Source organism: Lepidochelys olivacea (genome assembly GCF_965140295.1).
Source record: "Lepidochelys olivacea isolate rLepOli2 genome assembly, chromosome: 2".
Classification (NCBI taxonomy): domain Eukaryota; kingdom Metazoa; phylum Chordata; order Testudines; family Cheloniidae; genus Lepidochelys; species Lepidochelys olivacea.
This window is the reverse complement of record NC_140412.1, coordinates 253,179,521-253,192,368: the sequence shown is the minus strand read 5'-3', so window position 1 is coordinate 253,192,368 and position 12,848 is coordinate 253,179,521. Positions and strand designations below refer to the sequence as shown.

General features: G+C 42.2%; 1 protein-coding gene across 2 annotated transcripts in view; it reads right to left on the bottom strand.

Annotated features, from left to right (window-relative positions):
- Nucleotides 1-7,833: 7,833 nt before the first annotated feature.
- PAXIP1 (PAX interacting protein 1) overlaps nucleotides 7,834-12,848 on the bottom strand; it is a 95,627-nt gene continuing 90,612 nt past the window's right edge. For both annotated transcript variants that reach the window (XM_084621604.1, XM_084621605.1), the window contains 2 exons: nucleotides 9,140-9,199; nucleotides 7,834-8,322 (listed from right to left, as the gene is read on the bottom strand). In XM_084621604.1, the coding sequence (XP_084477730.1) occupies nucleotides 8,306-8,322; nucleotides 9,140-9,199 (77 nt within the window). In that variant the 3' untranslated portion in view covers nucleotides 7,834-8,305. The remainder of the gene's footprint in view (nucleotides 8,323-9,139; nucleotides 9,200-12,848) is intronic.

Here is a 12,848-nt window from a genome sequence, read left to right as displayed (position 1 = left end):
CCAAGTAACTAACTCCATAAAATGCACCATTCTTTGAAAATACTCTCTCAAAATCTAATATTGGAATCCTGCATCAAATCCTCCCTTGACCACCAATCATACACCCAACATCTGTGCAAGCCAGTTGGCTCTGGACAGCTCCTGTGGTTCTTGAAGGACTATTTCTTGGCAGATTTTTTTCTTTTACTCTAATTGAAAGGTTAATCAAAATCCTTCATATTGTATGTTGGCTACATAAACACTGTCTCCACTGATGATGAAACAGATGCTTTACAGCTCACAGTTCTCAGGGGGTTCATTTGTTCCATCATTGCATTCACTTTTCTTCAAGCTACTCTATGCAATAACTGACAGTATTTTGGATAGCTTTCATGAAATGAAATTGTTACCTTTAAGAGGCTACAAGATTCTCCTCTTCTCACTGTTCTGTATTTCTGGTAAATAGTAATACATCAACATCATAGCTGCTGAAGAGAGAAGAAATTAATCTTAAAGGTCAGAACAGTTATAAAAAGATACAAGTAGGGCCAAATCCAGCAGTTCTATTTCAATCCCTAGGCAAAATTTCTATCCCGTTCAATGCTACATTTGCCTGAGTAAAGATGACAGGATTTGCACTGCAGTAGGTAGCTCTAACAATTTTAGCGGTAAGATCCCAGTCCTGCAAAGACATATGCATGTGCTTAATTTTATGCACCGTGAGTAGTCCCACTGATTTTTGCCATGAGTAGTTACGCACACATGAACAGAGGCAGCTAACAGGAGAGTTTCAGAGGGAGTAGCTCCAGCAGCAAATTCTGTGCTTGGAGGTAGTGGAACTTGGTGGATGGTCTGTCTGTGAGCTGCTGTTCTGTGTATACAGGTTGTGTAGCTGGGCCGTGGGCCTGAGTAAGCCCTTGGAGCTTTGATCACTGCCTTGCTAAGGCTGAAGGGCGCCAGCAGTGTCCTGTTCCCTTTCCTGCCTGAAACCAGAAGGAATTTCCTGTGCCTGAAGCGCAAACTGGTGGCTGTGCTGGAGGGAAAGACTCCTGAATGGGAGGACAAGCTGAGACACTGTTGAACTCCTGGGCAACCAAGTTCAGGAAACACCAGGAAGGAAGAATAGAGTTGGCTGTAAAGAAAAATCGGTGAGAGAGGGAGTCAGGCAGGAAGCCTGGCAGTTCATAACCACCAGAAGTGAGTATTTGGCACTGGTGCGATCGCTGCTGCAATACTGTGTCCACTTCTGGTGCCCACAATTCAGTTGATAAACTGAAGAGGGTTCAGAGAAGAGCCATGAGCATGATTAAAGCACTAGAAGACATGCCTTCTAGTGATAGACTCTAGAAGCTCAAAATCTAGTTAGCTTAACAAAGAGGTTAAGGGATCTTCTTGTTGTGTCCTCATACTGCTTCTTGCTACATCTGTGCACATATGATTGCCCAATCAATGCACTCCACCAGGCCACTGGAAGAGCATTCATGCTCAAGCAGATGGCACTGCAGGAGAAGCTTCATATTTTGAAGCTCTCTGCCACAGTCACAGGCATTGGGGCCAGTGGCGTAGCCCCACTTGATCATTGCATCTCTAGTCTGGCTAGCTCCTGTGTGGAGTTGATTAAGGTAACACCATATAGTCCTCAACTGATCTGTAAAAAGTGGAAGGTGGGACTGATCTGTAGCAAGTGGGAGCTAGAGCACACAAGCTATAGGGTCATTCTCTACTCTTTGCCATAACTGTCACCCAGACAAGGGTTCAATGTTAAGTGTTTAATGGTGGCAAGAAAACTTTGTTGTGACTTCAGTCGACTAAGCATCCTGGTTATACAGTGGATGTCTTGGATCTGTGCATCACCTTGTGCACTTGACTCTTAAGTTTGTGGTATATATAAGGAGCAATATCTGCAAGGATGTAGAGGCTGTTGAAGTGAGAGAGCCTAAGGCATCCTGCAATATAGTGGCCTGTGGTGTGAGGGGATCTGGCCTGCGGTGTGAGGGGATCTGGCCCACACTGCACAGATTTATTCAGCAGAGAAGTAGAAAAGGGCCAGTACTGTTCTGTTGATTGGAGAATGGACAGGTCAGCATCCCACTTTGATGTAACCAGCTTGCTGATAAAATTTCAGATGCCAACCTTGGCTTTAGTTTTCTCAGTGTGGACTCTACAGGAGAATGCACAGTTTAACTCTGCGTTATACAAGATTTATGGAGTTTGTGCTCGGTTTTTGAGCCAGAATGCACTGACTTGTGACTTTACTGGGTTGGCATGCAGTTCGTTGGCTGCCTAGTATTTGTCTAGGGTGCTAAGTGCATTCACCAGAGTACTCTAATATGCCAAACTTCTTAGGCTGTGTGTCACAGATCATCTGCGCAGATAAAGCATCTTGTGCAGGGTAGGTTGGCTGGTCATTTGTGCAGATGTTGAAAAACCTAGATGCTAAGACACCCCCTTTTGGGGGGGGTGAGGGGAGACCCATTCTTCTGTTGTTCCCATTGGCTCCGTTTGCCACAAGTTCATGAAGACTCTTCTGTTCTCCAGTATGGTCTGTATTAGCTTTGTGAAGTGGTGGCTCTTCATCACCATTGATACCTTGGCAAGGAGCCTGTGATTGACTGTATTGTAGGCGTCTGAGAAACCAACAAACACTGGGTCCATAATCAATCCCTTTTCATATCCATCGTTGATATATGGTCAAATTTGGAAGCTGTCCAGTATATAACTGACCTGGGTGAAAGCCAGCCTGTCATATAGAACAGTTACATCAGTAGGTTAAGGGGTGACTTGATTAGTCTATCAGTACCGACATGGGTGTGATGGGGCTGTGGGTTGCAGCCCTGCCTTTACTAAAAGTTCAGACTGCACTGAGACCTTCTTGTTTGTGAACACCACTGTGCAGTTTAGTGTTCTAATCCCTCCTCCCATACAGTGTGTAATGGTGTGGAGACACCACTGTATCTCAACTTCCTAACCCTTTTCCCAAAAGGGGTGTGTGGTAAGGTGTCACTGGTTCTCCAAGCCTTCTATTTCTCTCCTTCTCTTCCCCCCCGAAGCACTCCTTCCTGTGCCTTTATATGGCTTCCCTATTAATGGGCTAATTGACTCATTAGCCTCAATCTGGCCTGGTAATCAAGTACACCTCTGTCCAATTAGGTCTTCTCCAGGAGATCCTAATTAACACTAATAGTGACTAGGAGTACTGACTTAAATGCTAGCCTTCAGCACTCTGCCACAACTGGGAACAAATATTTAGTAATGGGTTCTTCAGTCTAGCAGAGAAAGGTATAACACAATCCAATGGCTGGAAGCTGAAGCAAGACAAATTCAAACTGGAAATAAGGTGTAAATACTAATTAACCATAGGAACAATTTACCAAAGGTCATGGTGGATTCTCCATCACCAACAACTTTTAAATAAAATAAAGTTATCCACTCTTTCTAAAAGATCTGCTCTAGCAATTTTTTGGGGGAAGTTCTATGGCCTGTGTTATACAGGAGCTCAGACTAGATGATCATAATGGTCCCTTCTTGCTTATGAGCCTATTAATTGCAGGATCAGGGTCTAAATTTGTTAGGAGATTAATCTTTGTAGTGTACTGTGAAGACATGAAGTTTTGTAGAACTCAGACTGGCACAAATGATTATGCATTGAAAATATTTCTGCTTCAGAACAATTGCTTTAAATGCAAGGCCAGGAGCAACAAATGCAGGGTTTTTTGTTTTGTATAACAAAAAACCTCTTAACCCCCACAAACTGATACACAGCACAGAGAATGCTTTTTAAACAGCATATAACAGCTAACACATCAGTTTTAATTTTTATATCACAATCTGTGAAATTCCTAAACATACCAAAAGGGAATATTACCCCATTCAATTTAAAAGTTTTTTTTTTTTTATACAACCATAGACTTACAGAAGTGTAGGACTGGAAGGGACCTCAATAGATCATCTAGACTAGTCCCCTTCACTCAAGGCAGGACTAGGTAAAAACAAACCACTCAAATGGTCTAATCTAATCTTAAAAACCTCCCGTGACCAAGATGCCACAACATCTCTGGGCAATTTGTTCCAATGCTTAACTATCCTGACCATTAGGAAGCTTTTCAGCCCATTGCTGCTTGTCCTACCCTCAGAAGTTAAGGAGAACAATTTTTCTCCCTCCTTGTAACAACTTTTTATGTACCTGAAAACAGTAACCATGTTCCCCCTCAATCTTCTCTTCTCCAGACTAAATAAACCCAATTTTTTTCAGTCTTTCCTCAGAGTTCACCTTTTTTAGATCTTTAATAATTTTTGTTGCTTTCCTCTGGACTTTCTCCAATTTGTCCATATCTTTCCTGAAATGTGGTGCCCAGAACTGGACACAATACTTCAGCTAAGGCCTTCTCAGAGCAGAGTGGAAGAATTACTTCTTGTGTCTTGCTTACAATGCTCCTGCTAATACATCCCAGAATTATGTGGTGTGTTTGGTGTGAGGTTTTTTCCCCCCCCAAGAGTATTACACTATTGACTCATTTAACATGTGATCCACTATTAATCCCAGATCCTTTTCCACAGTACTCCTTCCTAGGCAGTCACTTCCCATTTTGTATGTTTGCAATTGATTGTTCCTTCCTAAGTGGAGTACTTTGCATTTGTCCTTACTGAATTTCATTCTGTTTGTCCGGATCATTTAGAATTATAATTCTAGCCTCCAAAGCATGTGCAACCCCTCCCAGCTTGGTATTGTCCACAAAATTTACAAGTGTACTCTATGCCATTATCTAAATCATCGATGAAGATCTTGAACAGAACTGTAACCAGGACAGATTCCTGCAGGACTCCATTCAATATGCCCTTCCACGTTGACTGTGAATCACTGATAACTAGTCTCTGGAAACAGTTTTCCAACCAGTTATGCACCCACCCTAGAGTAGCTCCATCTAGGCTTTATTTCCTAGTTTGTTGAGAAGATCACGTGAGACTTTATCAAAAGTCTTAGGCTGTCTACACTACAGCCTATGTTGCCAAAACATATGTTGCTCAGGTGTGAATATTCCATCCCCTCAGAGACATGTTACACTGACATAAGCATTCATGTGGACAGCACTATGTTGGCGAGAGAGCTTCTCCCACCGACATAACTTACATCACTCATGGAGGTGGGGGTTTTTATGCTCACAGAAGAGCTCCCTCCCACTGGTACAGCTGTGCCACTGAAGCACTGTATGTATAGACATATCCTTACTAAAGTCATGATATACCACTTCCCCCATCCACAAGGCTTGCTACCCTGTGAAAAAAGCTATTAAGTTGGTTTGACATGATTTATTCTTGACTGTTTATCACCTTATTATGTTCTAGGTGTTTGCAAACTGCTTGATTTCCTCCATAATCTTTCTGGGTACTGAAGTTTAAACCGATTAGTCTGTAATTCCACAGGTTGTCCTTACTCCCTTTTTTATAGATTGACACTATTTGCCCTCTTCCGGTCCTCTGAAATCTCTCCCATTTTCCATGAGTTTTTGAAGATAATCACTAATGGCTCATATCTCCTCAGTCAGCTCCTTGAATATTCTAGGATGTATTTCTTCAGGCCCTGGTGCCTTGAAGACATTTAACTTGTCTGAGTAATTTTTATCTTGTTGTTTCCCTAATTTAGCCTCAGATCATACCTCATTTTCACTGCCTTTTGCTATGTTAGACATCAGATTGCTGCTAACCTTTTTGGTAAAAACTGAAAACAAAGAAGTTGTTTAGTAATTCTGCCATTTTCAGATTTTCTGTTATTGCCTCCTCCCCTCCCCCGTCATTGAGCAATGGGCCTATCCTATCCCTGGTCTTCCACTTATTTGTATAATGTTTTCTTGTTACCCTTTGTCTCTAGCTAGTTTAGTCTCATTCTGTGCCTTCACCTTTCTAATTTTGTCCCTACATGCTGCTCGTTTGTTTATATTCATCCTTTGTAATTTGTCAGTTTCTCCTTTATGTAGGACTCTCTTGAGTTTCAGATCATTGACAATCTCCTGGTTAAGCCAGTGTGGTTTATTGCCATACTTCGTCTTTCCTACACAGTGGGATAGTTTGCTCTTGGGCCCTTATAATGGCTCTTTAAAAAACTGCCGATACACAGCAGAAATTCCTTTTGAATGAAAACAATAACCCATCAGGAAATACCCAGCTAGTTGACTCCAGCTGCATTTTCGCACCTCTTATGTGATTCCCAGAAGTATTAAAATTAAACAAATACTGTGACGGTTGATTTAAACATCAACAATGAGAATTATTTCACTGCTGATTAAACCCTACAAGAAAGAGATATTACAAAAAGCTGCACAACTTGCTGAGTGGCATCCAATTTTGGTGTCACAAAGAGGTGGAAGTTTGGAGAGTCTTGGGGTTTTTTTGTTTTCCCCTGTTCTGATCCTGGCTAACATCTGCTCCCTTTCAGCCTCTCCACCTACCCTGAAGCAAGAGACAACTTATTTCTCATGGCTTTGTCACTTGTTGATAGGACAGCCATACCAAAACTCATGCCAATAAAACCTTTGTCACCATCATTTTCTGTGCCCCCCCCACACAAATCACTACTCAGAGTAAAAAGATAGAAAGTGAAAACTACAATGCTAAAGAAAACTTAAGTGATAGATATTTTCCATGGTGGTAAGAACCTAGGACAACAAGGCTGTTTCCTTAAATATCTTCACACTTAACTCTCAGATTCTAGAAGAGTGCAGTGTACCAACATTCACTGCTTTCTTAATAGTTTCAGAGCTCTTACTGACAATGTCCACATGCCCAAGAGTGAGACTCTGCAGAGGCAATTCTCAATGAAGAATCAATATTTATTTTGAATGATACATGTTTCAACAACAACAAAAAAATTTCAATAGATATCACTAGAACTGGCAAAAAAGTCATGAAAATTTTTAGCAAAATTTTTAACTCAATTTTATCCAGCTCTAAGATCAGCAGTAAACAGACTGTATAGTTTGAAAATGTCATGTTCTATAGCAACCCCAGGGAGGAGCAAAAAAATGGTTAAGAAATCACATCAGAGTGCAGGACTCCAGTTCAGCAAGGTACTTAACCATATGCCTAACTTTAAACATTCCCAGAAGGGAAGCAACAGAGGTCAAATACCACAGAGATTTTATGTATTCCCTAATAAAGGAGTACTTGTGGCACCTTAGAGACTGACAAATTTATCTGAGGATAAGCTTTTGTGAGCTACAGCTCACTTCATCAGAGTGAGCTGTAGCTCACGAAAGCTTATGCTCAAATAAATGTTAGTCTCTAAGGTGCCACAAGTACTCCTTTTCTTTTTGCAGATACAGACTAACATGGCTGCTACTCTGAAACCCATGTATTATCTAAAACACAAAGTACGTAGTTTTAAATTAAATAGTATTTGCTTCACCAGCAAGCACAAACTCTTCGGGGGAGAGGTAAACATAACTGCTTGTTGATTAAGCAAAATATAGGTGCTCTCAGACTTATCTATTTGCTGATTAGGAATCTAAAGCAATAAATAAGATGTAATGGCATGTGTATTGCAAGAACAATTCACTTTTGATAAAATAAAAGTGAAAAAATTGAGATTTTAAAAAATATTTCATAAAATTGATTATACAGAAGAAAGTTATCACAACAGAGTTAAGAGTGTGGGCTGTAGTCACTCCCTCCTCCAAGTTTATAAATGTGTTCCTTCCAACACATTTATACACTTACAAGAATTTCCCTTTAATTTACCTGGCTTTCATATATTTACATACCCCAAAAAATAAACTTAATCTTACACCACTTGGAAAAATGATTCACTTTCTTTTACCGGAGTGCCATAACTGCACAATATTTAAAAAAACACCACTAAAATTTAGAGTAAAACACTTATAGTACATTTATTTAAAACTTGGGAAAAATACCAATATAAAAGAAAATAGAGTAAGAAATAAAGTACAAAACATTTTCAGTCTTCAAATCCATAACTTAAGAGACAGTAAGCCCTTTTTATTTTTATTTTCACATCCAAATTTTCCTGTAGGTTGAAGTACCATAGTTAAAATGTTTAAAAACTAGCAAACTAATTAATTATATCTAAAATGGGATCCTTTAAAACAGTAGTATAATACAAAACATAGTAAATTATGTTTTTCTCATAATAAAATTACACATCCTAAAAAAGATGCAGTTTATTTTTGCTTTCCTGCTTTGAACTGCTCATCATCCCAAGGAACACAGCTGGAAAACAGCACTCACAGGAAGTATTAGTTACTTTACACAGTGGCTGGAACAGCTAGATTTAATGCTCCAAGGACTCCAAAGCAATAAGGCATTTTACTATCCATCAAGTAAATTTATATGTAAGTTTGTTAAGGGAACACAACTTTGAAAAATCAGTGCAGAAAACATTTACATAAAACATTAACTCAAAGTATACTACTTGCTTTTCTTAGGTGAATATTACTGATAGCTACAGGGTTTACAACATTCTGGACTAATGAGCTATTTGCTACTTCTAGAAACCACTGACATAACATTAAGCAAAAGTATAAATTCTATGTTCAATCTAATTTTTTTTTAATGTTCAGAGTAATCTTTTCTAGAATATACTTCAAACAAGCCACAAATTTTTAGGATTCCCCCCCCCACACACACCAATCAATTACATCGTATTTATGTAGTACCTTCTTTATCCATCTTTGATACATTATTGCAATCCAAAAATGTTTAGTTTCAGTAATCCAGATAAAATCTGACATTTTAAAATTAATTATTCAGATCACTCCCCAACTCACCTACCCTAAAGTGTTCTCTGCTTTGGGGCATCCGAAGTAATCTGTCAGGTACTGGGAAAACAGCAAGTATGTTTTCCACAAATGCACCCAAGTCTTAAATTCAAGACAAAGCAGGCAGTGTCTAGATAGGTCTAACTGTGCAAAAAGGGAGGAGGATGAATATGACGGAGGAGATTACACATATGAGTGATTGTAATGCCTTCTGTGACTGGAAAAAAGTCACCACATTCATTCCACTTTAAATTGAACCTACATCTCCAGAAACCACAGATTAACGTTGTAACTTACCTTGTCTCCTAGTATATAAATACATTTAGTAAAACCACAGAACCTTTCCCAACAATCACTGAAGCATTTCTTGGTTTTCATATAAAAAGGATATGATTCATAATCCAGTGTTTGAGTAAGTACTCCAGTCAGAACAAACTCAGCATTATGGACATCTAGAAATATTAAAAAAAAGATTAATATACTACAGAGAGAGCCTTCTTCATTCTACATCACAAGGAGCATGGGGGAATCAGCTGAGATATGTCCACTGACAGACCTAGAATTGAACACTGAAGAACTGGAAGATGGGCATTCTCTTAGGATTGTTTTACTGTGACCATATTTCCTCTACCAGTGCAACACAGCTGAAGTCTACTGACTTGGCCTATCTGCTTGACCACTTGCCTGAAACGGACCCTGATCCTGCGCAAAGTTCTGTTTGAGAAAAACCCTGTAAATCACTGAAGCACCCCAGGAGTGCAGTCCTGTCAGTGAAGCACTACAGGAGCACACAGGGAGAGGGGTCTGTCCACACGGAGTTCAGTGCAGGATCAAAGCTTTGATTAGGAAGGTGTTGTTTTTTTCTTTTGTCTGAAGCGTGATTACTGTTGGTTATTGCACTGGGTCTGTATTTGCGGCTACTGCATGTAGACGTTCAAGTACTATCTGTGTGGATCCCGCTATTGGTGTTTGGGCATCTCATGCACGCAGGTTCAGAAAGTTTGGCCACCAGTGTCAACTGGGTCCACACATGCACCCTGCATGTCCCAGTTTCCCAAACCCAAGGGCATAAAAGGGAGTGCAGCCCCAACTGCCATTCAGTTCCCTCTGACTGCCTATGGCAGCGAGTTGAAACTGCCTACAGTCCTCCCTGCTACACACAGCAGAGTCAGAACGTCTCTGTTTGTCCCCTCTCCAGCGCAGGATTAGTTTGTGTTCTTCTGTCCTATTGACAAATTTATTTTCTTCAGATCCTTCAGGATTGGTATCAAGGCAATTCCCCCACCTCACACCAAACACAGACCCAAGTGTTTAAGCCCTGCCCTTCAATGATGGCATCATATCTGTCTATGCAATGGATTCTCACCCTGTGGGTCTTAGGGGGACACATCTCAATGGGTGCTCCACTCTCGGTGTCCTTGTGCCCCCGTGCCTTTGATCGGAGATTTCTCATAGCAGTGTCTGTTCGGCCTGCACATGTACTACGTTGGGGTGGCTCCGGAGCCACACGCGGCTCTTCAGAGGTTAAGATGCGGCTCCTCGGATAGGCACCGACTCCGGGGCTGGAGCTACAGGCACCAACTTGTCAATGTGCCGGGGGGGTGGGGGGGCTCACTGCTCAACCCTGGCTCTGCCACAGGCCCTGCCCCCACTCCACCCCTTCCCGCCCCCTCCCTTGAGCCTGCCATGCCCTCGCTCCTTCCCCTACCCTCCCTGAGCCTCCTGCATGCCACAAAACAGCTAATCAGGATGTGCGGGTGGGCGCTGATCTGCGGGGCTGCTGGTGGGCAGGAGGCGCTGGGAGGCTGCTGATTTATTACTAAAAAGAAAAGGAGGATTTATGGCACCTTAGAGACTAACAAATGTATTTGAACATAAGCTTTCGTGAGCTACAGCTCACTTCACTGGATGCAGCTGTAGCTCACGAAAGCTTATGCTCAAATAAATTTGTTAGTCTGTATTCGCAAAAAGAAAAGGAGGACTTGTGGCACCTTAGAGGCTAACATGGCTGCTACTCTGAAACCTGATTTATTACAGTGGCTCTTTGGCAATGTACATTGGTAAATTCAGGCTCCTTCTCAGGCTCAGGTTGGTCATCCCTGCGCTACGTCGTCTCATGCTCCACACCGCGTGCAGCATGCAATGCTGTGCAGAACTGCCCTCAGTTCCTTCTCTGCTGTGAAGCTCCACAGCACACAGCTCCAAAGCAGAGGGGAAGGAGGGCGAACAGTGAAGCACCTGTAGGGAAACACCTCTCAAAGAGCCAGTTACTGCACTGAGTAACCATTTCTTCTTCTCGTTTGAGTAGTGTCTCCGTCTGTGCTCCATTCTAGGCGACTATGAGCCTTCCCCTTAAGGGGGGGGGCTTCAGAGTTAAGTCCATATTGAATAAAGTAATAAAGCTAAACACAGCAGAGATGACATAACTGTGGATAGTGGAGGGGCACAATTGAAAGGCTTTGGGAGGGGCAGGTGATCTCCCCACGTGTTGCCTCTGCTTCCACTCCCTGACTCACCTCAGAAGGTGGTCTACAAAGCTGGCAGTGGGAAGTGCTTGCACTCCAGCAGCAGGGATGGAGAAGCAGCCCCATACACCGAGGGGGAAGGAGCTCAGCCTGCAGCCAGTCACCCTGCTTCTTATCCCCTCCCCACGCTGCATGGACAGACGAGTGCAGCCACCAGGGGAGCTGCTGCTGCTTTGCTGCTGGGCGCCCCAACAAATCAGGGCGGGAGGGGAATGACACATGACCCCGCATGCCCGCCCCTCCACGTGTCACCTCTGAAACACAGCACCAGAAGCAGAGTTGTGAGGTTTCGCATAGTGCTCAGCAAAGGCATGTACAGGGGTCAAAGTTGCAGTGCTACATTTTCAGTAATGGGAACATTCTTCAAAAAGGCTTAGATAGACCACACAGAATGAGTACGCATGTCCAAGGCTGCTTGGAAATTGCAAGATTGATAGCAACAACTAAAACAGCCGGATATCCATTTGGAAAGCCTTGAGACTGCAGACCTTTCTGATCTGTCTGCAATTGAGACAAACAATTTGGGACACTTTCTGAAAGATCTAGTCCCATCAAGACAGAAGGCCAGGGCTCTTCTCACTCGTAGAAATTTGGGGAGAAACTGTCATGTGACTATCTTTGAAAAATAAAGTGAAAGGGGGAGTATGCCATAAGGGCCTCTATTTCCCCAACTCGTCGAGCTGACGTGATGGCTACCAAGAATGCCATTTTCATTGATAAATGGAGAAGTGTACATGTAGCCACTGGTTTGAACAGAGCTCTCATAAGACATTTAAGAACCAAGCTAAGGTCCCAAATTGGAGTAGGGTTATTGACTTGCGGAAAGAGATTTTGGAATCCCCTGAGGAATCTCACTATAATTGGGTAAGCAAGCATGGAATAATCCTTTATTGGGTAGTGGAAGGCTGTGATGACCGTAGCTAGACCCTACTGGAGCTCAGCAACAAACCCAAGTTTGTTTGTTTTTTTAAAACTTTCAGGATGTATTCCAGTGTATCTGACAGCAATGAGGTTACTAGTGGAAAGGTCACACAAAGCAGTGATATTCTGTCCATTTCTGCAAGTGAGTGTAGCACCCTGACTGCTTCCTGCTGCGTAACTGTACTCTTTGTACTCCCTCCGAACAGGTTGTCTCTGAACCTGTGAACAATAGACTAGCCATGCTTTGAGACAAAGAACTTAAGAGATTGGGACAAAGGATCTTCTCATGTTCTTGGGAGATAAGATAAAGAATGGTCCGGAGAATGATTGGTGAGCAAGCGGCCAGCTGTATGAGGTAAGAAAACCATGTTTGTCTGGGCCATGTCTGTCTGGAACTCTTAGAATAACTCTGCCTTTGTCCTTTTCATCTTCAGCAGAATTTTGGATATTAGAGGAGTCAGAGGGAAGGCATACAACAGACCTGATGTCCACTGAAGGTGAAAGGATTGGTGACCCTGCCTGCCTCTGGAGAGAAACTGAGCACATTTCTTGTTTCTGGCCATGGCGAACAGGTCTATCCAAAGGATGCCCCATTGCCAAAATATGTGGTGAAATGCAGTGGAATCTATTTCTCACTTATGGTTCTGAGAAAAGT